This window comes from Zingiber officinale, chromosome 7A (genome assembly GCF_018446385.1).
Source record: "Zingiber officinale cultivar Zhangliang chromosome 7A, Zo_v1.1, whole genome shotgun sequence".
Taxonomy (NCBI): Eukaryota; Viridiplantae; Streptophyta; class Magnoliopsida; order Zingiberales; family Zingiberaceae; genus Zingiber; species Zingiber officinale.
In genome coordinates, this window is record NC_055998.1 from 26,466,257 (window position 1) to 26,493,479 (window position 27,223).

The 27,223-nt window shown below is 39.9% G+C and overlaps 4 protein-coding genes and 1 long non-coding RNA gene across 7 annotated transcripts; 4 read left to right on the forward strand and 1 right to left on the reverse strand.

Annotated features, from left to right (window-relative positions):
- Nucleotides 1–5,486: 5,486 nt before the first annotated feature.
- LOC122001212 lies at nt 5,487–8,123 on the forward strand. 2 transcript variants are annotated; one of them, XR_006117297.1, is made up of 3 exons: nt 5,487–5,692; nt 5,791–7,830; nt 7,911–8,123. It is a non-coding gene; the product is annotated as an uncharacterized LOC122001212 (long non-coding RNA). The 2 variants fall into 2 exon arrangements; XR_006117298.1 differs by having other exon boundaries at nt 5,791–5,890; nt 7,003–8,123.
- Nucleotides 8,124–11,012: 2,889 nt separating this feature from the next.
- LOC122000015 (stress enhanced protein 2, chloroplastic-like) lies at nt 11,013–12,197 on the forward strand. Its single transcript, XM_042554596.1, has 2 exons — nt 11,013–11,523; nt 11,621–12,197. The coding sequence occupies exons 1-2, from the start codon at nt 11,218–11,220 to the stop codon at nt 11,888–11,890; spliced, it is 576 nt and encodes a 191-aa protein (XP_042410530.1). The 5' UTR covers nt 11,013–11,217; the 3' UTR covers nt 11,891–12,197.
- A 6,753-nt stretch (nt 12,198–18,950) lies between these two features.
- Nucleotides 18,951–21,595, forward strand: LOC121999292 (glutathione S-transferase T3-like). Its single transcript, XM_042553992.1, has 2 exons — nt 18,951–19,435; nt 21,478–21,595. The coding sequence occupies exons 1-2, from the start codon at nt 18,951–18,953 to the stop codon at nt 21,593–21,595; spliced, it is 603 nt and encodes a 200-aa protein (XP_042409926.1).
- Nucleotides 21,596–21,936: 341 nt separating this feature from the next.
- Nucleotides 21,937–22,784, forward strand: LOC122001214. The gene is made up of 3 exons (XM_042555845.1): nt 21,937–22,040; nt 22,130–22,188; nt 22,292–22,784. The coding sequence occupies exons 1-3, from the start codon at nt 21,980–21,982 to the stop codon at nt 22,490–22,492; spliced, it is 321 nt and encodes a 106-aa protein (XP_042411779.1). The 5' UTR covers nt 21,937–21,979; the 3' UTR covers nt 22,493–22,784.
- Nucleotides 22,785–23,445: 661 nt separating this feature from the next.
- On the reverse strand, nt 23,446–26,180 carry LOC122001213 (glycerol kinase-like). Of its 2 annotated transcripts, XM_042555844.1 has the most exons (4): nt 26,055–26,180; nt 25,787–25,942; nt 24,497–25,709; nt 23,446–23,823 (listed from the first exon to the last, which is right to left on the reverse strand). In XM_042555844.1, exons 2-4 carry the CDS (start codon nt 25,924–25,926, stop codon nt 23,587–23,589), a joined length of 1,590 nt encoding a protein of 529 aa, XP_042411778.1. In that variant the 5' UTR covers nt 25,927–25,942; nt 26,055–26,180; the 3' UTR covers nt 23,446–23,586. The 2 variants fall into 2 exon arrangements, with proteins under 2 accessions (XP_042411778.1, XP_042411777.1); XM_042555843.1 differs by having other exon boundaries at nt 25,787–26,063.
- Nucleotides 26,181–27,223: the final 1,043 nt, after the last annotated feature.

A 27,223-nucleotide genomic window follows, 5' to 3' on the forward strand; every position in this document is an offset into this window, starting at 1 on the left:
GATCTCTACTGTGCCGTGCGTGGAGTGAATAAGGAGAAGGGTTTCTTAACGGGTTCGGATTTTGGGTTAAGGAGAGGGATCCGATCCGATTCATTAAGAGTATGAAATTGGACTTTTGGAATTGGGCTTTAAGAATGGGTTGGGTTTTTGAAATTGGGTTCCTCTCTTGTTCAAATTGAATTGAAGCTTTGAATGAATCCTTGGATGCCATGATCCTGATCAACGGTCCAGATTCCTTTAAATCAGGATGAAAGGTTGGATCTTTTGATCTGACTGAAGGGGCAAGATTTCTCCTGATCTGGATCAACGGTCCACACTGACTCAGCTTGATCTTCTCCGTTTGACCTCCAAATCAAGCTAAATTCGATCCGGCTCGACCCTAATTCATGGCTCTTTGAATTTCCTACAAAAGCACACAAAAATATGAAATTAAATTTCACAATGGTAGGAAATTTATATTTAAGTCCAAAATAAATTCTACTCACAAAATATAATATAAGCACAAAATTAAGCATGTGAGAAGGTAAAAGCGTTAAGTATAAGAGTCAAAATAATACGCAAAAATACTCATTATCAGGGTTCTGCATTCTTTTACTGATATAGGCGCTTCACTCTATTATTATTATATGCTTTGCATCCTTCACTTGTTGTGTAACCTCTTACATCTACAGGTGTTGCTCCCTTCACCCACGGTGCTCTGCTTCCTTCTATGACTATGGGCTCTGCTTCCTTATATCAGCTTCACGCCCTTTATCTTCTCCCCTCACTCCACGGGTATTTGGGAGTTGAGGGACCGAGACATATCCTTAGTCGGTTGACACCACTTTGCGATCAGGTATGATAAAGGCTTTACTCCCTCATATTGCTACGGGCTCCGCTTTTATGGACTTCAAGGCTTATCCTCCCCCGTTCGGGGTCGAGATATCACCACTGGTCTTGGACCAGAATATCACCACCGGTCTCGAATCGGCGTATCGCTAACAATCTCTCGGTCGAGCGGTCAGACCAATTCCCGGTCGGTCTCTCAGACCAATTCCCGGTCGATCTTTTAGACTAATTCCCGGTTGGGCTTCCAGACCAATTCCCGGTCGGGCCTCCAGATCAATTCCGGGTCAGGCTTTCAGATGGCTTTTTTGTCAGGCCTTAAGAATGGTTCCCAGTCAGGTCTCAGAAAGTTTCCCGATCAGGATCTGGTCAGACCTTCAGATCAATTCTTGATCAGGTCTCCAGATCAAGTCCTGGTCAGATCTCCAGATCAATTCCGGGTCAGGCCTTCCTAAGAATGTTTCCCGGTCCGGTCTCAGAATGTTTCCCGGTCAGGTCTCCAGATCAGGTTCTGGTCAGACCTTCAGATCAATTCTTGGCCAGGTCTCCAGATCTAGTGTTGGTCAGGCCTCCGGATCACATCCCTATCAGGATTCCAGACTCTCGCCCCAGTGCGAGTTATAAGTGATCAAGGCTCTCACGCCCAACGACCCTCCCGGTCGGTTGTTCCAAACTCTCACCCTAGTGCGAGTTATAAGTGAGCATTGCTCTCACGCGTAACTCCCCAACGACCTTGTCGGTCGGCTGTCCTAGACTCTCGCCTCAGTGCAAGTTATAAGTGAGTTCTGCTCTCACGCCCCCAGACTCTCGCCTCAGTGCGAGTTATAAGTGAGCTCTGCTCTCACGCCCCCAAACTCTCGCCTCAGTGCGAGTTATAAGTGAGCTCTGCTCTCACGCCTCCAGACTCTCGCCCCAGTGCGAGTTATAAGTGAGTACGGCTCTCACGCCCAACGACCTTCCAGGTCGGGTCCTAGACTCTCGTCCCAGTGCGAGTTATAAGTGAGCAAGGCTCTCACGCCCAACGACCTTCCCGGTCAGCTATCCTATACTCTCGCCTCAGTGCGAATTATAAGTGAGCAAGGCTCTCACGCCCAACGACCTTTCCCGGTCGGGTTCCAGACTCTCGCCCCAGTGTGAGTTATAAGTGAGCAAGGCTCTCACGCCCAACGACCTTTCTAGGTCGGTTGTCCCAGACTCTCGCCCTAGTGCGAGTTATAAGTGAGCAAGGCTCTCACGCCCAACGACCTTTCCGGGTCGGTCGTCCCAGACTCTCACCCCAGTGCGAGTTATAAGTGAGCAAGGCTCTCACGCCCAACGACCTTCCCGGTCGGCTGTCCCAGACTCTCGCCCCAGTGCGAGTTATAAGTGAGCAAGGCTCTCACGCCCAACGACCTTTCCCGGTCGGGTTCCAAACTCTCGCCCTAGTGCGAGTTATAAGTGAGCAAGGCTCTCACGCCCAACGACCTTTCCAGGTCGGTCGTCCCAAACTCTCGCCCCAGTGCGAGTTATAAGTGAGCAAGGCTCTCACGCCCAACGACCTTTCCAGGTCGGGTCCCAGACTCTCGCCCCAGTGCGAGTTATAAGTGAGCATGCTCTCACGCCCAACGACCTCTCGGTCGGTGCTCACTGCTCACTTACAGCCATACCTGACACTCATCACACTTGTTTCACTCGTCGCTCTGCTCGGCACACATCACACTTGATTCACTTGCCGCTCTGCCCGGCACTCTCAGCTCACGTTTTCGCTCACTGTTGTTGCTCGGTCGACACTGACTCACTCGCCGCTCTGCTTGGCACTTATCCTTCGGGTTTCGCTCATCGCTGTGGCTCGGTCGGCACTCATTGCTGCACTCGTCGCTTTACCCGGCACTCTTCATACTCGCCGCTCACTTGCCGCTCTGCCCCGCACTCATCATACTCGCCCCTCTCGTCGCTCTGCCCGGCACTCATCATACTCGCCCCTCTCGCCGCTCTGCTCAGCACTCATCATGCTCACTGCTTCACTCACCGCTCTGCTCGGTATTTATCATTCGCGTTTCGCTGTTGCCCGGTCGGCGCTCACCACTCCACTTACCCCTCTGCCCGATCCTCATCATTCGCGTTTCGCTCATCGCTGTTGCTTGGTCGTTTGCTCGATCACTCACTGATACCACTCGGCTACTCGCTTTATGCTGACCGACCTATCGCTTAAGGGTTTTTCTTGGTCGACACTCATTCGGTCATTCTCTTTATTGCCCGGTCAAGATTTACGGTCGCTCGGTCTGCACCCGCTCAGTCGGCAATCGCTCGGTAGCGCTCACGACTATGTGAATCCATCATTCTCTTTATTGCCCGGTCGCGACTTACTGTCGCTCGGTCAGCACTCGCTCGATAGCGCTCACGACTTTGCGCATCCATCATTCTCTTTATCGTCCGGTCGCGATTTACTGTTCTCGGACGGCATTCTCTCGTTCGCGCTCATGGCTTCGCTCGTCCATTATTCTCTCTATAGCCCGACCGCAATTCACTATCGCTTAGTTGGCATTCTCTCGTTCGCGTTCACGGCTTCACTCGTCCATCACTCTCCCTATTGCCCCCGTCGGTATTGTGCGGTTTCTCGGTCACGATTTACTGTCGCTCGGTCAACACTTTCTCGATCGTGCATTCGATTCTACTTATCCATTCGTCTACTCGCCCGATCGACATTATCTTTGTTGCTTGGTCGGTATTTTCTCGGTCGCGCATTGGGCATCGCTCGCCCGCTCTTATTTCGCTCGATTGACATTTTCTCTCCGGACCGGTTGACATTTTTCGGTCGTCCGGTCGTGATTTATAATCGCCCAATCTCTCTGCTCAGTATCGCTCGAGTGTCTCTTGGATTATCACTTGGTTTCCCTCAGCATTCAATTGATCGCTTGCTTGCCATGGGTTTTATATGTTGCTCAGCTCGACATTTCGTGCGTCACTCAGCTCGACACACTTTTGTTTGATCGATCGTTCCTTAAGCATTCACTCGGTCGTCGGCTCGGCTTTCCATCCCCTGTTCAGTCCGGCATCGCTATGGCTACTCGTTCGACGTTATATGACCGACCCGCGATATGACTCTGCTTTCATTGGCGATTCTTTATTTCAGTGGGATGGGTCTAGTCAGTCGGACTTGTGCCTCCTTCGACAAGACTTGAGGGGGAGGCTTGTGATACAGTTGGGGTTGAGGGGCATAGAGGGAGTTTGAGGGAAGGAGAGGGCCAATTGGGTCATTCCACTGTTAGGGCATTAAGGGATGAGGGGGGCTGCTTGGTTCGAGAGCTAGCCGCCGCCTGCAACAGTAACCAAGGGGACTCCTTCTTCTTGCGATGTTGTCACCGGAGCCGAGGTCGGCTCTCACCTCATCTACTCTCCCTCTCCTAACCGGGCCGCCACCTCTCCTCCCGACGACGACCGCCTCTCCCCTCCTCCTCCTCCTCTCTTCCCACGGCTAGCATCGCAGTTAGTCTTCTTCTTCCTCCTCGCTAGCTCCGCAGCTGGCCGCCCCCACCGGACTGAGTTCGCTGCCTCCGAGCGTCTTTCGCCGTCGACCGCATTGCCTCCTACTTCTCTTTACGACGCCGCTACCGAACAGCCGCACAACACTGCCATCCTCCTTGTGACGCCGCCAGATTTCTTCTCGCCGGAGCCGACGCCGCCGCATCTCCTCTTCTTCCTCCCCACGCAGCTACCAGTAGCTCTCATCCCTCCTGCTCACGTCCTCAACCGTCTGCTTCGTTTCTAGCGTATCGACTTCTGTCTCACAGTGCCGACACCCTCTTTTCCCGCGGGCTTCTCGCTTATTACTGTTGTCGTGGGTTCTATTACCGCCGATCGAACCACGTTTCATCTCCGCTGTGTTCCGACCCTCTCATTGATCTGACTTGCGTGTTGTGATCCGACCTTCGTGTTGTTGCCCTGTTCCAACTTTATGTGTGGTTGTATTTTAGCGCACGGCCTATTGTTTTCGCTGACTGCGTGCCAATGTTTCATCTCGGCCTGCGTGCTGAAGTCGTGTCCCGACCTACGTGTCGGTCTCGTGTCTCGGCCTATGTGTCGATTTCATGTCTCGGCCTGCGTGTCGATGTCATATCCTGGCCTATGTACCGAGGTCATATCCCGGCCTGCGTGTCGATCTCGTTTCCCGGTCTGTATGCTGATTTTGTGTCCAGGCCTGCGTGCCACTAGTACCCTCGTCCTGTGTGTCAGTGTTTTATCTCGACCTGCACCTCGTCTTCCGAGCCCGTGCCGCGGGCAACTCCTCGTCGTCAAATCCAGCTCTCCAGCCTGATCGGAGTCATCTACTCTTCCGGGTCGCCACAACTCGAGCCGCGTCCCATCCGAGGGCGCCCCCCTGGTCCAAGGTACGTTCTCCGTTCATATTCTATGCATATTTCATTATTTTATGACTTAGTCTTGTACTTATATATTCGTTGCACTACAAGAAAAAAGGTCTACTATGACATTTTCTTAATGACACTTATAAAAAAATATCATTATAAATACTTTATAGTGACATTTATCAAAAACCAAAATAATAATAATAATAATAACATATTAAACCCTTTATTATGACAGTTTTGATAAATGTCAATATAAAAACAATTAGTTTAATAATTTACATAACTTAATAAACACAATTATATTAGACCCTTTCTTTTCCCTTTCCCTGTGCCGATTATTTTTCTCACGCCGCGTGATATTTTTCTCACGCCGCTAGGTTTCCTTTCGCCAGCAATCGAGCTCATTCTCCTTCGATCAAAATCTCCTCTTTTCCCGACGTCGCACGCCGCAAGTCTCCTTCAATCGATCTCCTCTTTTCCTTTCGTTCGCACGCCGCAAATCGACAATCGCACACGGCCAGGTTTTGCTTTTCGCACACGACCTCTTTGTCCTTAGATTTCGTCTTTTCCTTACGCCACACCTCTCGGTCACGACGCACAAGATTTCTATTTTTTGCAGGCAGCCGCATTAATTTCTTTCTCACGCCGCAAGTCGCCGCTCACACAAACCTCTGCTGCATTTTCCAGGAACGCGCCGAATCCACCCTTCATCTTCTTAGGTTTGTGTATGTGCTAATCCTATCTTGTTTCTAGGTTTTTGCAGATTTTTTTTTTGTTTTGTTTTGCTTAGTGTTACATTTTTTTTGTTTTGCTTAGTGTTACATTTTTGTAGATTTTTTTTGCTATGTATCCAAATTACCAACAATTGAAGAATCTTGATTAGAATTTTCCAGAACATCCCTCTGATCAACTTCAAATTTTTTGAAATTATTCAAACTTTATTCAGCTAATTCACGTCTTTACACTTATTGTATCTGTCTGTTGTGCAATTTTCAAGCCTCTTTGTGAAATGATTTTCATGCTTGTTGGTAATACTATCTATTATTGGGGTAGTACCATGTGGTAAAGTAGTCATGTAGCTTAGTTTGTGTGCTTGTTTAAATTTAGATTAAAGAGCATTTCGGTCGTAGTTCTTAGTAATAGTTATACCCTGTTTATTTTGCCAATTTCATACAGTTATAAAGGTTCAATCAATTTGAGGAACCTGATTGTAGTTGTATTTATTCTATAGAAAATACAAGAAATAATGAGCATGTAAGATTAAAAAGTCAAACATCTATCATTATCATGTTTTGATTCAAATCGAAGGTGCTGATAACTTCTATTACATTTACTTCTAAAATGTGTTTACGCAATAGAATGCTAGTTTAAACCTGGTCTTTGACATAGCTTTGTTGATATGTATGATAAATTGTGTTCTATAGTATTGTAATGCAAGTGTATTTATGCATACTGATTTACTTATTGTATTGTATCTTTTGTATGATTGTGAGTTCCTGAGGGCATGATGCTTACTGAGGCTTTGAACTTTTGTCTTCCTTATTCCAATTGCTTAGATGAAATGATCTTTCCTCAATCAGTAATTGAACTTTCTACTACTAACTTCTATTTCAAATGGCATTCAGGAACATGATGGGGATCTAAACAGTGCTATTAGCGCACATTTTGGTGAAATAGACAGGGTTATATATGTATTACTATGTTTTACCATTTACTCAATACATAGTATTTGTGACTTTAGAAATGCTAGTGTTTATCATTAAATTATTTCCTAGGTTAGTTTAGAGTCATTGTCTCATCTTTATACTTTGTTGATTTTTCTTAAATACAGACAGTAGAGGAAGAAAGAGCATTTTGTGAACAGTATTGGGAGAATCATGGAAGTGGGCAATGCTGGATCTGCTGAAGCATTTGATTTAATACGAGTTTTAGTATCCCCAAACTTAAAATGCTTTAGAGAATAATTTACTATATCTGTGCTTTTGTCTGTATATTATGAGTGCTCAACCTTAGTAGCAAGCTAGTTTGAAGTCAAAAAGTACACATTTGACTAGACTTCTAGTAATGAAGTAAATGTCAAATGAAACTTCAAGCAAAATATTCAGTTACGGAATATATAATGTCTAGTTTGACTTCTAGTTTGAGTCTTCATGCACTTCAGACTTTGAAACTCATATACAATGTCTCTGAATGGTAGCAAAGCATCTCAGCTACGGAATGTCTGCCGTGCATTTACTGCTGCTGCTGAAACTCATATATAATTTTTGCTTTTTTTTTTTTGCTGCTGCTGCTCCCATCTAACTTCAAGATTAATGCTTCTGCTGCTCTCAACAGTTACGTTAAGATAATATAATATTTCTGTTCAAGTTTGATGCTCTTTGGAAAACATGCTTATGTTGATTAGCTTTATTAGATTATGTTGATTAGTTAAGATAATATAATATTTTTGTGCAAGTTTGATGCTTTTTGAAAAACATGCTTCTGTTGATTAGCTTTACTAGATTGTGTTGATTAGTTTTATTGAAGTAACTGAAGGTGGAAAACATGTCATTTAGATTGGGATGAACTTGAATATTTGCAAGAAAAAAAAAGGGACACTCTCCATCACGAGTTGAATTATTCCAAGCTTGCTTTACTCATGCCAATGGAAGTCCTTCAAGTAATATTGTAGCAGAAAGATTAGCAAGCTATTTTATACTCTTCAACTATGTTGTATAGATTTATTCATTGTATTTGTAGGTGATAGGTACTTGGATTTTTGTGAAGCTATACGACGGTTGAAGATGGTCTACCTAGTTAGTTTTTATTTTATAAAATTCTATTCTAAAACTTAATATTTTGAGTGTAGTGTGTTGTTAGTTTTGAATGTAAAGAACTTGTCGTTAGTTTGCATTTGTAACTTTGACTCAAATATTTATTGGATGAATTTAGATTATCTATTTGCACTTTAAATAATATTTTATAATTTTTTTTCTATTCTAAATGGTGGATGAATTGCGATGATGTGCAAATATTGAATTCATGTTATATATTCTATATAAATATTAATGATTATTTTAAATATATTTATAAATTATTATAACGAAATTTGGTAATGTCATAATAGATTAGTTAAGGTGACATTTAAAATAATTTTATAAATTATCTTTACTGACATTTTTTATTGTCCTTATAAAAAATATAAATATCATAATAAATGAGTTTGGGTGACATTTAGCTTTATCACTATTATGATGATAACACGACATATATAAATGTCCATAAAAAAGATTTTTCTTGACATTTTAGAGTGTCGTTATATATTTAAATTAGGACACTTTTCATGTTAGCATTGATATTGTATAATAACATTATAAAACGTCAGGATATTGAGGAGGGTCTAAGACGACATCACTTTATAGGACGTTTTTGATAGATGTCACCAAAACGTTAATGTCACCATACATATGTAATAAGGACATTTATGTGTGTCATGATAGACTAATTTTCTTGTAGTGTTGGATCTGTCTCGAGTATCGGGGTACCGGGGGCCGGGTTAACCCGGTCGCTGGCTGTAGTGTAGCGTTGACGAGAGGACTTCTGAAGACTTGGTCAACACAGAAGTCATCTCAGCACACCCCCCTCCGGGACACCGCGACTCAGTCAACATTCTCACCACCTCACCCGACGGTCCGTCTGACTCAGCTTCCGGACGGGATCAACCGGTCTTCTGCTTTAATTAGTTTTTTTATTGTCGGTAATTCTTTTATATAGCTCTTGTACTTGGAACTTATAACTAATTTCGAATTATTAGTGGATTGCTCAACGAAAACATTCGACAAGTGCAGGCCTTGGAGTAGGAGTCGCCGAAGACTCCCAACCAAATAAAAACTTGATCGCGTTAGCATTGCTTTTTATTTTTCCACTGTATCTCTATTTTAAAATAGAATTTTCGAGGATCACTATTCATCCCTTCTAGCATTCTTTCCGATGCTGCACTCTTCTCATCTCATTTGAGTATCTGCTATTCATGGCTAGGGATGGCAACGGGGCGGGGCAGGGGCGGGTTTGCCATTCTCATCCCCGTCCCGTTCTCATTTTTTCGGGTTCGGGGATTCCCCGAATCCGAACCCATGGGTTCGGAGATTCCCCATCCCCGCCCTATTTCTAAATTTAATTTATATTATTATTATTATTATTTAAAAATAATTATTAATGATAATATTAATATTAATATCAATATCAATAATATTATTATTAATAATATTTTCAAAATTTTAATATTAATATTAACACTATTATTAATATTTTTTTAAAAAATCATATTATTATTTATTAATGATCCTGTCCGAACCGGGGGTCAACGAACGCTGGGGACGTGGCGCTCTCTACTGGATCCTCAAGTGCTCCGGCGAACCTGCAGCAAAACCGAGCCGGGAGGGGTGTCCCGGCGACGGCCCTCCGACGCTCAAGTCAGGCGAGGAAATAGCAAAGAAGTGGCTTTTAAGTAGAAGACTCGTGTACCTCCGGTGAAGAAATGGAGACCTTATATAGACCTCTCAAAGAAGCCTGAGCGCGCCAATCAAAGCAACCACCTGCTTTTGACCATGCCCAGGTATGGGTCTGTCAGAAGGACGTCCATGAGGCCATACTGCTACTGTATCAACCTTTCCATGATGTGACGGCAAGATCCTCCATCGTGCGATCTTGTGTACGGCCTAATCATCAGACATGCTTCTGCTGATATCCCATATCCCGAGCCGAGCGCATAGGCCGCTCGGCCACCTTTGTACCCTCGCCCTTATCTTGGCCGAACGGGCGACTCGCTCGGCCCTTCGGTTCCAGCCGAGCGGACTCCTGCTCGGCCCTTCGATCCTCCTGCCTTAGCGTCGAAAACCCAAGCCCCTGGATGGGTTATCTCTAGCTCCGCTCGGACCTACTCAGCTACTCGACGTGGCCATTAACCGCTTAGTCAGCCCTTCATCGGTCCTCAAGCTGAGACCCTTCAGGAAATGGGTCCCCCATTCTTACCGCCGGATCAATTAATATTAATAATAATAATATTCGGGGCGGATTCGGGGATGGGGATAGTATTCCCATACCCGTCCCAAACACGCCCCATCCCCGAAAAATCGGGGATCCCCATTCTCATTTCGGGTTTTTCCCGTGGAACCCCAAATTCACGGGGAAAATTGTCATCCCTATTCATGGCGAAAGTAACATCACTGACCAAAAAAACAAAGTTAGTATTATACATGATAAGGAGAAACTTGCAGTGGACGAAGAAGAAGCGGATGAGAAAACTTTTAACCAGATTTTAATTATTCTGCAAATACTTTTATTTCAACAAGATTTTGACTCGGTGATAAATCCATGATCATAGATTTGTCAGAGCAGAAGGAAACTTTGAACTACAGTTATAATTTCTGAAGAAAAAATAATTGCTCTTTTATCAGTGCATGAACATTCAAAGTTGGGTGGAGAAATTTTGTTTGTTTCGAGTAGAAAACAAAAATGATCAAAGTTTTGACTGTTGGAGAATTTGCAATTCTTGAAGAACCAGAACTTTTGTTTTGTTTGTATCTTCTTTCTTAATTTGCAGTGTGTGTATATATATATATATATAACCTATTTAAAATTGATTATTACTTGAAACTTAAAAAATGCATATCGATAAGAATCATAAAAAAGAACATTGTACATCATATAAAACAATATTCCAGAAGAAAAATTGTCTGTAAATTTGCACCGTCCGTTTTGGATCTGACGATAAGCATGGGTTGTTATGCGACAGCGACAGTTGCGTGTGGAAGAAGAACCACGACGGCTTCAAACTCCGACCTTTTCTTCGAATGCCTCCGGCGACGTCGACGTGGGCTCTACACGACGACACGAAGGAATATGCATTCTGGTAACCGGACTCTCCAACTCCACCACTCTCCACCACGAAAGCAATAAGTACCTTATCCATGATTGAAGGTTACCTCACCGCGAATGGCCGCATCGTCGCCCGCGACTTCACTACTGATCCAATTACTCCTCCTCCCGTTCATTTCCGTCGCCTCCGATGGCCGCCGCCACCGCAATCGCTGGAGCAATCGTGTGCGAATTGGGGAAGAAGCAGCACCGGCCTTCGAATAGGGATCAGGCGCTTCCAACGAGGGGTGTCCGATTGCCGGAACCTCCGGCAGGGGGAGGCAAGATCGTGCTCCAGCCCAGGCTGTGCACCCTGCGGTCGTACGGGGGGAACGACGCCGGAGTGATGAGGAAGTCTGAGAAAGACGCATCGCCCTTCTTCGCCTCCCTCGCTGACTACATCGAGAGCTCTCGCAAGAGCCAGCAGTTCGAGATCGCCTCTGGTCGCCTCGCCATGGTCTGTTCCCTATTCGATCTATTTCTTTTTCAAAAAGGTCAAAGTTTGCAATTTTTTCATGGAAGAAGAAGAGGGAATCAGATATTGGCTTTGGTAGGTTGCGTTGGCGGCGGCGGTGTCCGTGGAGTTGGTGACGGGCAACTCCATCTTCAAGAAGCTGGACTTGCAACAGATAGCGGAGGCCGGCGGGGTGTGCGTGGCGGTCATCGTCTGCGCCGCCACCTTCGCCTGGATCTCCAGCGCACGTACCAGAATCCGGCAGATGATCACGCTGGGATGCAACAGCTTTGTCGACTCCCTCATCGACAGTGCGGTGGAAGCCCTGTTCTGCGACAGCGAGCTCAGCGATTGGTCTGATGAAATGTAAATGACGACGATGATAAACTTCAGCGTTTGAGATGAGAAGTGAGAATATTTGGATTGCTAGAATAGAATAGTCATATATAGATATTAAGGATTGGAGTTGATCTCCATCAGTAAACTATACAAACTACAAACCAGATCAGAAAAGAAAGAAGGAAAAAAAACACTGGAATTTGTAGTCTGGAAATCATGGAACTCATCAATAATCGTCTATTGTTTTCGATATGGGTTTGCTGATCAGATCCCATAATGATTTGTACACGTATACAAGTTATTTCTAAATGTCAAATTTCTCTTTATACAATATTTATGAACCACATTCGTATGTTCAGCTTCTGATTCATTGCGTCTGTTATCAGAGAGATCAGGGCTACTGGTTTAAGTTAGAATGATTAAGTCATTAACTTCTCTACTAGGGTTATTGTAAATGAATCAAATATTTATAAATAAATTTGATGTTTTAAATGGTAAAGATTTATTTTTATTCATTTAATATATATATATAAGATCAATTAAATGATAAATTTAAATAACTCGTTAAACTCAACGATTAAGTTTGAACATATATATATATATATTCAACTTGTTAATATTCATGAACTATGTCTATAAATCATATTATTGAATTATGTTCATTCATAAAACTCTTATAGAGCTTGATAATATCTAAATAAATCAAACTCAAGGTAAACTTGAACCAACTCAAGCTCATAAAAAAAAATAAAGTCAAGCTTGAATAATCATTTAAATGACTCAATTTATTTTAGATTTAGCCTGGCTTGACTCAGTTATCGTATCAAATAAGATAGAATACTTAGCTTGGTTGGGTTCGCTTATAACCCTACATATGACGGTTAAATGATGTATATGTTAGAAATATGAATGGAAAAGAGATGAAAAAAAAGAAGGATATTTCAATATAAATAAAACTTTAGTCTCATATTGGAAATCTCATGACAAGTTTATTGGTTTAAATTGTTATGTATACATTGATGATGTGAACAAATATATGAAGATAAGTTTTCTCTCATGTGTAGGTGCACCATAACATGCACATGTTAAATACAAACGATCCGATTTTCATCCTTCGGAATTGGATGTATCTTTCTTGCATCAACTCAAAAACATTTTAACCTCATCACATCAAAAATAAAATAGGGAACATATGAAAAAAAAAATCAGGAATATGTCATTTTATCAAAAATCAGGAATTAAATATTATTATTTTAACCATAATAAATTTTTCAACAGAAATAATTAATTTTAAATTCAAATGTTTAAAAATAAATTTTTAATTCAAAAAATCTTAATGATTTTTCTCACCGTTCAAAATATACTGTTCCTTAGCCAAAAAAATTAGGTTTTTCAAAATTTACCTCCGAAAAAAATTTAAATTTTAAATTACTTTTTTAATAAAAATTTCATAAACAATCAGATAATTACCAAAAATCTTGAAAATTTTTATTCTAATAGAAAACCTAACTCACTATCACCAAAAAAAAATTAAATTTTTTTTAAAAAAAATTCAAAACATTTTTAAATATCAAAATTCATTTTTTTTGAAAGAAAAATTAAAAAAAATATAACGTCAGAAAATTTTTTTAAAAAAATTCTGTTAGTAGATAACATTTTTATTTTTTAAGGAAATTTTTTTTAACACAAAACATGAAAAGGAAGCCTGCAAAATAATTAATTTTAAATAATGTTTAAAATTAAAGGAAATTCAATTTAAAACATGCATAAAAATTAATTGTAATCATACTAAGCATGATTTAGAAACCTAAAATAAATTTCTATTTACTGAATTTATCAAATAATTTATAGAAATATATTTTCTAGCTACTTTTGTAATTTGGCATGTATGATTTTATAAATACCAATTAAGTCTTTTATAATTCCTAAAATTGTTTTGTGGTGCATATGAGTTTGAACATGCGGTCTTTTTCTAATAATTCTATTTGATTTTTTTCTTTTTCATATCATCAAATTCTATTTTTAAACATGTAATTTTTTTTATTTCATTTCCCAACTCAATATTGATCTTTTTCAATTCAATGTACTTGGTCCTGGTTTACATAAAGATCTACTTAGCATCTTGATAACATCATACATTTGTTCTGAAAGTAGATTATCTATCTCATTTACCGTATCAGACCCGTAGATAGACACTCTTCCTTCATTGATGCTCTCTTCCAAAATACTTTCATCGTCTTCAGATAGATATTCAGCTATTAGCGATGTTCTAGCAATCTCCTCAATCTCGAACTCTTCTGAAGATGAATTGATATCCATCACAGAATCACATTTTTCTTCTTTTAGTTCTTCATGGAGTTCCAGAAGCTTATCCCAAAGAGCTTTGGCAGATTTGTACGTAACGATTCTATCTAGTTCTTCAACCAATAGTACGCTTATAAGGTGAAACTTGGCCTTACCGTTTGCCATAAACTCGTCGCATTGCTTTTTGGTCTAGAGGTGTTTTTTGAGTTCTTCTATATTCTTGTTCTTTGGTGCTTCAAAATCATATTTCATTATTAATAAAATATTAGAATCTATTTTAAAGAATACTTCCATACGACGTTTCCAAAACATGAACTCCCCCTCGAGTACTAATGGGTAGATGCTCAATTCGGCCATAGTCTTGTTGCTTGAGATAGCGGTTAATTCTTCTAAAGCAGTTGGGCGCTAATACTAATTGTAGGTCTGCGTTAGGCTGGCTAGGGGGGGGGGGGGTGCATAGCCCTGAAAATAAGTTAAAAAAATCTCTTACTAATTGAACTAAGTAGGGACACAATATTAGCTATAACAAATAACTAACATAAAAGAAATAACTAAAAAAGGTAAGAAAAATCAAAGAGTTACTTAGTTACAACCTACGTGGTTGTTAATCCAAAATAATGAAAAGCTTACTAAAAATCTACTTTATGAAGGTTAAGGGTGGCAATTTAGGTCAGGTTCGGGTTGACAGGTTCGAGTTGGCAGGTTGACGGGTTGGAACATCAAAACCCGAATCTGACCTGATTAATATTTCAGGTCAAATTATTCGACCCAAACCCAACCCATTTATCTATATTTGACTCAAACCTGACCTGAAATGACTCACAATCTAAATCCAACTTGACCCAAAATGACTCATTTATAAAAATATGTTCATCTTAACCCAAACTCAATCTAAACCCGACCTGAAAACTCCATTTTATAAAAATATGCTTATTTTAACCTAAACTTAACCAGAATCTGACCCGAACTTGACCCGAAAATATTTTTAAACGGGTTTGTAGATTGTAATCGGGTTATTCAGGTTAACTCGGACCCGACCTATTTATTAATTATGTCAATTAGGTCGACCCAAACCCGACCCAAATCCAATAAGACTTTACCCTAACCTATTTTTTTTCATGTTTGGTTCGAGTCGTATTCTTGTGTCGGGTCAGAAATTGCCACACGACTACTATTTATTGGAGACACATTTATGGAAGCTCCAGAGTACCTCCAAGAGAGGTGCAAGGGTGTCAGCAAGCTCCATGATGGCACCTCCAAGCTCCATGAGAGCGGTTCCAATCAAGAGACGCGAGAGCATCTCCAAGCTTCTTCAGGGCACCTCCAAGTTCCTTTAGGGCGCTTCCAAGCCCTTTTAGGGCATCTAGTTAACCTCCAATCGGTTAACTCTTTCTCAGGCTTCTTTGGATGATTCTCTTACCATTTGGTATTGAGCTCACCTGAACCCAACTCTAATATTCTCCTCAAGTAGGCTTCCTCCTAGCTTCTCATCCCATGAATGTTCTAGGGTGTCATTCTCGTCCACCAGTATATTCTTTCGCAGTTTTTCGTCCCTCAGATGCACCGAGCCCGTTGACTCATTTCTCATGTCATCATTTTCGCTCGCCGTGTCTTCTGCTCGACTTCTTATGTTCCTAAATCCTAAGTTTTTACACATTCAGACACAAGACATCAAAACTACAGGCCTTAATTTAACTTGATTGATCACATCAAAATTAACCCGGAGTATTTACAAGGCGGATATGTTTCAAGGCAAGTGCATTGAGCGCAGGCCTTAGCAATTGACTCCCAACTCGACGACTCTGCTTCCCAACTGAGGGTTGCATGCGGAGTCTTTGCTTCTCGACTGAAGCACTTGGTGTCTTCACTCTGTGACTTTCTCAAGCAACGTGCATTCCAACTTGGCGAGGTCTTCCCGACTCGAATACTTCTTCCTGATTGAAGGAATCATTCAGCTTCTTTGCTTCCTGAATGAAGGAACCACTCGATGGCTTCCTTTCTCGAGTCATTGGCCTTCATCCCAATTTGGTTGCACTTGGCATCCACTCGGACGACTTGTGTCTCAACTCGGCACTCGGAGCATTTGGATGACTTGACTTGCCACCCAGACTCGATTGGGACTCAGACTCGGTGATACGAAATAACCATCTTCTAGATAACCTACTGGTTTAGCCTAACTTTTAAGGTTGATAGCATGAAATTATCTGCTCAAGTCATCTCGACAAATAAATTAAAATTAATTTATATGGTTTCAATTCAATTAAAATTTTCCAATATCTCTAAATGGTTATCCAACCGTATCTCACATTAGTCTACAAGCATTTTAATTTATTATTCAATTTTTTCTATCAATCATGGTGTTAAAATTTTACTTAAACAGGAGTCATCATTATGTGTTAACATGTCCTAGCAGGGCCGTCTCGACCGAGGCCCTAGGTAATAATAATAATAATAATAAATAATAATAATAATAATAATAATAGTAATAAAATTTCTTTAATATATTTTTAAATTTTTTGCTAAAGTTTTTTTCAATTTGGGATTAAGAATGACCGGTTTAAAAAAATTTAATTTAGTTTTTAAAAAATAAAATATTATTTTTATATAAAATTTAATTTTCTTACTAATATTTAAATAATTTTTTTTTAACATTGTTAAATTATTTAATCTTTTTGAGATATTGTTGAACGTAAATAAAATTTTATTAATTTAATTTTGATTTTTTTTTTTTCTGATGAAGCATTTTACTTTAAGTTGTTTGTATAAAAAAAAAATCTCTTATTCATGTTATTATTGAGGAAAAACAGAAAGATTGAGAAAGAATATTATTGACGAGGGAGGAGAAGAGCATTTCTTGAGAGAGCATAAACCGGGACGAAGGCCAATGATCAGAAAAGAAATATGTATGAAGCATTGGTGAGAGAATAATTAGGATTTTTATATTGAGAAGGAAAGAGTTTATTAATTTGATAAGATATATAATTAAATAGAATAAAATCTTGACTAAGTGCAATTATGAGGAAATAAGATTAAATAAAATAAAATCTTAGTTAATTGTATTGATGAGGAAATAAAGATATGTAAGGTATAAATAGGAATAAGATGTGCATGATATTTATTAATGTCTATTCTATCATTAATTAATATTAATGATCCAATTTAATTTTTTTAATGTCTACCTAATTATTTAATCAATGGATCTAGTAATATTGGGGCCAATGGCCTATGTACTGAACCGGATCTGTGTCCTAGGCATAGCTGAGTTAGCTATTACCGGACAAATATTACTATAATAGATAAGAGGTCTAGAAAATTATCTTGATTAATTATAGTTTCACAATTTATCTCCTCAAATGGGACTATAGGATCTCCCGTGTAGAACCGGGACGATGAATTCTATCTTTTCCTACATTAATTCTCTGTCTTAACAGATGTCAGGTGTCACGGTTGCGAACATATGCTACACGCCTACTGTTCTATTTCTATCACCAATTAGCAGAAGATGACAGGTTAATATATTTAAATAGGTTTAAGATACAAATTTAATATATTTAAGCACTCGTCGAAAGCGTATAATGACGCTTAAAAAACACTGACATTTAATCAAACCACACCGTGACACCTATTTATTGTTAGTAATCACAGCAGCAAAACCATGATACTTGCCCATAAAATGATAGCGCGAATTAAAATAGAACTGTGATATGATTCCTCAGATGAAAATTTAACAATTTTGGCGTTCAAATGAAATTCAAGTTGAACAGTCGCCCTCCAAGGGACTCACTCATAATGAAGTTTAGTAACCTTTTAACTCCCATTTTTAATGCAATGTTCCTTCTTGTTTTTCTCTCAATGAATTTGACTTTTCAATTCATTCTACGCACTTTGCAAGCACCACATGCCCACTTAACTTGGCGATCGATATCGTCCCCCATTCATGTCATCAAGTCGGTCCGAAGCAAAGCCAGCATTTCCCCGAATACTGCGCGGACAATTAGGGGGACCATTGCAATTCGGCTCGAGTGGCTCCATCAGACCATGTGAATAAGTGTGAGCAAAGGAATGGGCACACGGAAAAGGAAGGAACTCAGGGATGGGAGAGCCTCCTTAGACATGCATCTTAAAAGCAAATTGTCCTAGCTGTGTGTTCTTGATCGACACGGCACTGTTTGTATTTGTGAGATTAATTGTGTGTCCCATTCAATTTGGTTTCTGAGAGCATCTGCAATGCTCGTTATTCCAACCGTTAATAGCACCACAGCGTGTTAATAAGCATTGTGGAGTGGGCCAGCTATCCACCCCACGTGTTTTTTTAAAAAAATTTGTTTATTAAAAAATTAAAATTTTAAAATTAATAATTAAATAAAATGATTATTTTTTAACGGCTAATTTTAACAATTAGTTTTAACGGCTAGTTCGAAATTTCATCTATAAATCCGCATCAATGTACATACATATCTTCATTCCAACTCGCTCCACTCTTCAATTCTACTTCTAAATATTCATTTCATCTATTTTTTTTTAAGTTCCTATCATCTTATTTTCTATCTGAAATAGATGAAAATAATAGGATAATTTTTTACAAATTTCTTAAATTCTACAAACAACTGTAAGAATATTCCCCAAATCCATAAATTCCATCAAATTATCAATACTCACATTCATTTCCAAATATATCATTTTCTCCATAAAATCTTCAAAATTTTCAAGGTTTTGAAAATTCTATGAATCCGAGTTATGCCCCTCGAGGTCCATATCAACCGCTTCCAGCCGAATATTAGCAAAACATGAGTCATTCATATTTCACATCATCGGTTGCTCATGGATATGTTACCCCGCACACAACTGGTATGTCTTTCACTCCTTTGATGTCGAATGAACTTGGAACTCCGACTTTTGTCCGAGAGACTCAACTTTTCGACCGTGAATCCCCAATTGAGGTGGTCAATTTAGAAAAAATGATTTCAAATGCTAAGGGTACAAGAAAGCGTTCAAGTTGGACAAAGGTTGAAGACGAGGTCTTAGCGAAAAGTTTTGTCACTGTCAGTGATGATCCGATAATCGACAATGATCAAAAGGCAGATGCTTTTTGGAGACATGTTGCAAGCTACTACAATGAGAATCGCTCTCCAGGTTCAAACACTAGAAGTGCAAATGTTATACAGCTACATTGGCACAATACAATCCAAAAAAAGGTATATCGATTCAACACAAATTACAATAGTGTTTACAGTTCATATCGAAGTGATCACAGTGACAAAGATATATTAAGGTTTGCATACAAAAAATATCGATCCGAAAATAATGGCGTTGCATTCAATCTCGAGCATGTGTGGAGAATTGTCAAAGACCGTCTAATGTTTACTTCACAGTCCGTTGATCACTTTGTGGCCACAAAAGAAGATGAGGACCTCAGAGTCAGGAGCAAGCAACATCTCCTCCAACCAAGATGCATGTGAGTATAGGCCTGGATGATGAAGATACTCGTCCAATGGGACAGAAAGTAGCAAAAAGAAAGGAAAAAGACAAAGTAAAATCGACCATGGAGGATCTGACACTAAACTACAACAATATTTTCGCAAAGTTCACTGAGTACACAAGCTTAAAGAAGTCCGAAGTCGATCTGAAACACAAACAACTCAAAATAGAGGAGATTAAGGCAAAAGCTGCCTTGTCCAAATCTGAAGCTAAGAATCATCGCTTGAAGTTGAAGGAATACGAAATATTGAACAAAGACACATCGCATATCAAAGGAGCAGCTTATCATATATGAATGTCTATGCCAGGATATTAGGTCGAGATGGAATATCTAAATTGTTTACTTAACGTTCATTTTCTAGTATTATTGTATTTTTCGAGTGATTGTAATTTTTAATTATTGTATTTCTTATTTCAATTAATGTGATTTTCAATTATTATAAATTAGTCGTTACAAACTAGCTGTTGTAAACTAGCCGTTACAAATTAGCTGTTGTAAACTAGCCGTTGCAACTTACCGTTGCAAACTAGCCGTTGTAACTTGTTGTTGCAAACTAGCCGTTGCATGAGAAAAATAATATATATAAACACATTGTGCTACAAGATTTTCATTCGACTATAATATGTTTCCTCCAAAAATGTCTCATTCTACAGACAGCTCTAGCTCAAGTTCCAACTCGATAAGCGAAGACGAAGTCGATGTTGAAATTGATGAGTGAGCTTATGATCCGGGTGAAGAACTGATGTTATTAGTTGCTTAGTTGTAATTTCATTTTCCTAACTTTGTAATTTCGTTTTCTCATAAACACCTATTTTATTTAATAAATATATTAAAAAAAATTAATATTTTTTTTGGTGAAAATTAGTAAAATTATTTTTTAAAAGTAAGATTATTATTAAAAATAATAATAATAATTTAAATATTTTAAAATATATTTATTTAATATAATATAATTTTAAAATGATTAAGTGAACTATGAGACCCATGAATAATGAGTATTAATATTAAAAAAAATGTGGATAAAAGAGATATATTGTTATAGTGAATATGTGACAGTAGATCTCATATTTTTTTGATGAAATGATGATGGATGTTATAATATAGATACATTATATATGCTATTATAGGAGGGAACTAGGAAGGGTGCTTTGTCCCAAAGGATATATGTCCTTTTGGGCACAGTAGAACAGAATAGACTGACATTAGCAATAAAATAAAAGCAAAATTTGCTAGCAGCGTTGTATTGTTAAATTTTATTAGTCAAACTCATTGCCAATCAGTACTGTAACGTAGTACTGCATTGGAGATCATATTTTAAGCATGGCCATGTCCATGCACGTACAGAGTTAGAAGCTCGAGAACACCTGAAAACTTTTTGTAACTTGTGGTGTGCCTTGCATGGCACAATGGCATTGCCATGGTTGGCCGGAAGTATGGAAGATGAAAGGATCTCAAAAGGAGTATCTTTGACTCCCCTAGTAGACTAGATGCCAGTGGGTGAGAACCCATTTTTTCATCCTTAAAAGCATGCCATGTCGGCCAACTCGTACAGGCAAGTCAATTCGTTGCAGTCCTTTCAGACTTTCAGTCTCGGAGAGCAAGAGAATTGTCTCGGAGAGCAAAAAAGACAAGATTTGAGTATTTGTTGGCTAATTTCTCACTAACTATGATTTTAATATGAAATGTCCTTTAATCATGATTCACCTGTATTGGTTCGAAGTTTGATATGCATTCATTTTTATCTTCAGTTGGTCCGATCTTCATTCTCTTCGATCGACTGACCGATCGAGTTGATTGTTCTAATCTGATATTGAAAACACTGATACATTGTGCAGAGATCTGCCGCTTTCAAACCCCCCAACAGCGCGTCGCCACCGTGATGTCTTCGTGCCTCCCAAACCACAGGCAGGCAACGTGCACTGCCTCCCAATTACCTACTTAATTAACCAGTAATTATAAACTGTGCATTTTATGAGCAGCTAATTAAGTTGAATACAAATGATTAACCTTTACATCTTCAGTTGCTATCCATATCATGTTTAATTCCTACCTCCCTCTCTGACTTGCTATTGGCCACTTTGTCTATTAAACAAATATATGTGATCGGCAAGGTCCAAATTTTGGGGGAACACCATTCCTAAATCACTGACAGTTATTCCAACCCAATGATAAAAAAGTTAATTTTCAGTCATTTTAATTTATCTGTTATGAAAGATTTTGTCTTTTGGACTTTAAAAATGATCAGCTCCCATGGCTTTGGCTTATATATAGTACCTCTGCCAGAAAGTTTCATGTACTCTCAACTTTATAGCCAGCTCCTCGTCAAACATCTCCTCCATGAAGCCTTCAGTCATGCTGCTTCTTTTTCTCCTCCTACTCTCAGCAAACAGGTCCAGAGGTACGTACAGCTCTAGATATCTTTCTTTGAATCAGGTCCAAAATGAACAACTCGATTACAGTTTAGATTAATTTTATCCTCTCGTTCAGGAATCAGGTTACTGCTGGAAGAAGAAGACTCGCTGAATTCCAAACACTACCATATCCATGTCAGTATACAAATGTTGATGCTATAGCATCTGTTTGTGGTATTCTTCTGTTTTTTAATTTCAGCTCACTGATACTGTTATATATATTGGATGCTGTTGCCAGGAGGATAGTTTGAGGAGCCATGACGTGAGTAAGGAGAGGAAGAATGGAGTCTCAGTCGACAGCAAGCAAGAGCAAGTGCATGTTCACAGCTCGGCTGCGCCGCCACCGGAAACGGAGCCGAGGCAGAACTACCCCGACACCCTTGACATAGCAGGAATGGATTACTCTCCTGCAAAGAAAATGCCTCCGATCCACAACTGAAGTAGCATGAAGTAGCAAACTGATACCCGCAACATCTTAGGAGTTTAGTAGTAGCTATCAGTACAGTAGCAGAGAGCTAGAGATACTGGACAGCATTGCTGGAAATGCTGCAGTTTTCTTGGATCAGGTCCCGTTGTTCATGATGTGGATTAGATGAAGTAGAGTGAGGCCAAGGCAGGAGCCGCAGTGGGTGTGGGACTCGAGAGGGACAGAGATGGGGAGAGATTTGTCTCGAGTGTATGAGCCTTTGCATTGAGTATTAATTGGCATGATGGATTGTGTCCTGCAGCAATTAAATGTGGCATTGTGTGCTTGAATTGGTGTTATTGTCAGGAGTCTGGGCAGATCAGGGCGGCTTAGTGACATGCTCTTGGAGGCACCAGCAGACATGCATGGAGCATGAAGCAGGGTGGCTGTGGTACTACCATGAATATGGACCGCCAACAAGATTGCATTGTTGCAGATATCGGTAGCTTAGCCCAAACCTTGATGCTGACATCCAACTGCAATGTGTTTAACTGAAAAATGGACTGGGAGTTAAAACGTATCACTCACTGGACAGACCCAAAATGAAACATGGACATAATTTTTCTTCAAACAGAACATTATTTAGATATATAAATCTTCAAATTAAAAACATTAGCATCAAGTTGAACTTAGAGATGTAGGAGGTGACCGGTGAGGGATTACAGCGAGGTCAGTCGGTTTTGGGTGGGTGGCTTAGCTGTGGCAGATGAATCTCTGGTATGGGAATCTCTTAATCTCTGTTTATATGATGAGCACAGCTATTAGTTGAATTCCAAGTATTCATACTTCAGTTCAATCCATCAAGAAGAGATAATCACCACCGAAACTTTTCTCATCAATAAGAAAACTGAAATCACAGACCACTCAAAGAAATCTGGCATTATATAACAGAAAATTGCAGATAGTAAACAGATTAATTTAAAAGATTGGATCAGCAAATCAATTCGTTTGTATTCCAGATCGAAAGTCTAATGAAGAAACAAAGACTAAATGGACACAATTCTGACAAAGTTCATAGTTTAGATTTTGTAATCATTTTACAGGAGCACTATCTCGTGAGCAGTGTTTCACAGGTCAGCTAAATCAAAAGTTCTAGACACGGCCTTGTGCCAAGATTCAGTCCTCTTCTTTCTCTCCTCTTCAGCTAGTTTGGGACGAAAGATAGTGGTCTTTTCTTCATGTCCAGAGGTGAATATCTGTTCTTCGGTCCACACACCAATGGCTAGTCCAGCAGCATATGCTGCTCCAAGCGCTGTAGTTTCGATATCTGCAGGTCGGACGACCGGGCTACCCAATAAATCAGCCTACACAAGTAAGAGCATATTGATAAAGTGAATGTTGCAAAATAAGTAGGAAAAGTTTGTTTAGTTCGTCAAATCAAGGAACAGCACTTGTACCAATAGTGTCCCACTTATTCTCCTCCAAAATTTGTAAGGTTTATAGAAAGTGTTTAAAGATGAAAATTGATGCTGAAAATAACTGTCAAATTTCAAATTTTGTATAGATATTATGACTTGAAAGAGATGAGGTATGGAGTTCAAAGTAACATTGTTCTTGTCTTTATGAGCTACCATGAAAATGACACATTGGCATAGCATTCATCGTTCCACAAAAGATGTAAAAAGTCAAGCATAGATTTAATTTCAAATGGAACCATCACTATCAACTATCAAGTAAAATGAGAAGATACCATAGTGAGTTACATATAGAATCTAGCAATGCATTGTAGTAACTAAATCATTATAAACAACACACAGAATAAGAAAAACAAGAGCAATTTTTTTGGGGGGGTTTAATAGGCAGATATCAAATCTCAAATAAATGTTAAAATCAGCAAATTTCGGACAAAGATTCTCTTCGAGAACAAGTGATTAACTATTAACTATTCATTGAGAAAAATAGATTTTTTTTTTCACACAAATAGAACAGCAGAACGATAAGATGGCAAAAACTTGAAGATGAGACGAAGTATTGGACCTGAATTTGCATCAGCAGATTGTTGACAGTGGCGCCGCCGTCGACGCGAAGCAAGAATTCACCCTCAGTCTTCACCTCGCCGCCGTCCCCTGCATCTTTATGCATCGAAGAAAGAACGTCGTTCACCTGAAAGCACATGCTTTCGAGTACCGCCCGCGCTATGTGGCCTTTGTTGGTGAACCTGGTGATCCCGACGCACACCCCGCGCGCGTCGTCGCGCCACCACGGCGCGAACAGCCCGTTGAACGCCGGCACGAAGTAGATGCCTCCCGAAGTCTCCACCAGCTTCGCCATCTCCTCGATCTCCGCCGCTGTCTGGATGATTCCCAGACCATCCCTCAGCCACTGTACCGCCGCACCGGCGATGGCAATCGAGCCCTCCAGAGCGTAGTTGGTCGGGGCCTCGGGGCCAAGCTTGTAGGCGACAGTGGTAAGGAGGCCGTGCGAGGATTTGACTATTTCCTCACCCGTGTTTAGCAGGATGAAGGCGCCGGTGCCGTAAGTGCTTTTGGCCTGGCCTTTCCGGCAGCGCTGTCCCAGCATCGCGGCGTGCTGGTCACCAAGGCAGCCGGCGATTGGGATCCCGGCGAGTGGCCACCCGTTCGCGATCACGCCGATGGTCTCCGAGTTGCTGATGATTTTGGGGAGGATGTTGAGAGGGATGCCTAGGGTTTCAAGGATGGTGGCGTCCCATTCTCGAGTTTGTAGGTTCATCAGCATGGTCCGTGAGGCGTTGGAGCAATCGGTGACATGGAGACCGAGCATGGGCTTCTCATGGAGGTCGACGCCACCGCAGCCGCCGGTGAGATTCCAGATCATCCAAGTGTCGATCGTGCCGAACATGGCGTCGCCGGATCGAACGGCGACCTCGACGGCGTCCACGTTCTCGATGAGCCAGAGGAGCTTGAGGGCGCTGAAGTAGGTACTGATGGGGAGGCCGCAAGAAGGAACGAAATGATCGCGGCCGCCGGAGAGCTGACTTACGAGGCGATGGCAGATCCCACTGGTGCGGGCGTCCATCCACACGATGGCGTTGTAAAGCGGGAGGCCGGTGGATCGGCTCCACACCACCGTGGTCTCCCGCTGGTTGGTGAGGCCGATGGCGCGGAGGCCGGCGTCGACGTTGTGACCGGCTGCCGTGGCCTTATAGAGCGCCTTCCCCATGCACTCCCTCACGCTCTGCAGGATCTCCATGGGATCGTGCTCCACCCATCTGCAATTTCATCCTCTCACCTCCACGATTGAAACAAACATAGAAAAAAAATCACACGAAGATTAGGAATCGCATACCCGGCTTCGGGGTAGAATTGGGTGAACTCGACTTGGTGAGAGGCGACGGGCTTGGCGTGGCGATCGTAGATGATGAAGCGAGTGCTGGTGGTGCCCTGATCGATCGATCCGATGAAGAATTCTTCGGCGCCTCCCGACATCTTTCTGTCCTCCGATCTGTTTCCGAACCAAATTAATCAGGCGACTTTTGCTGATGGAAAAAAAAGGGAACTTTATACGAATAAGAATTGCGAGGAAGAGGGAGAGCGATTGGGTTGGAGAAACCAACGAAGATTGTGGAAATCGAGAAGATTGAAGATAGGGTCTCTATCTTCTATGGACACCCAGTAGCTGTCTCGTTGACTTCTATGGTTGCAGAGTTAATGACTTCAAATTTCCACTATTGCAGCAAAACAGGCCAATTATTTTGGAAGGATATACCTCACACGGGATTTTATTTTTTTATCGGATAATATTAAATGATCAGAATTTAATCAATTAGAATACATATATAAAGATATTTTAATAATATCATATTTATATATTAATTACATATTTTATATATATATATATATATATATATATATATATATATATATATATATATAATTTTGAAAGATAAAGATTTTTAATTGATTAAATTATCAACAAAATTTATTATTTTTATATATATATATAAATCATCAACTACTTAAAATATATTAAATTATCTTACCGATTTAAATTCTTTATTTTTAATCGGATTCTAAGAGTTTAGGATCTAAATCGTAACTTATCTACTCCATTTTATAGCATTTAGGATCGTATTAGCGTTAATTTTTATCTAATGGATCATATAAAATTCACTTTATTGATTTGAACATTTAAACTTTTATTTTTTTAGGATTTCACACTTTAATAGATGCCACTTTATCCAGGATAGCAAACTTCACTATTTATTTATTTTTACATGATAAATTTTAAGAAATAAATATAATCGTCTTTTATTAATATCTAAATATTTATTTTATTATGTCCTTATTCTCAATCGATTAAAATTAATATATAAGATAATAATACTTTTATAACAGTTCATAAATAGTTATTATTCATGGTAACAGCTATAAGGTGACTACCACGTGCTATAATAATTATTTGTTAGCTGTTAGAGGATTATAACTAATAGATGGTATAATAGCTACTTATAAGCTGTTATATTGTAAATTATATTCAGATAATATTAATTTTAGTAATTTTATAGGTCCCTCATTTTTATTTTGTAATTTGAAAATATAATATTATTTATGTTTTCACCTCAATATTTTTTTAAAAAAAATACATGGTCAATGGAGATTTTAATACAATATTTAGATTTGTTAGATAATTTAAGAGTATTTTGAATAGGTCGATGGGATATTTATTTGATGATTTTTATAAAACAAATGTATAAGGGTTAAAGTTGGACGTCCTTTTAGATTT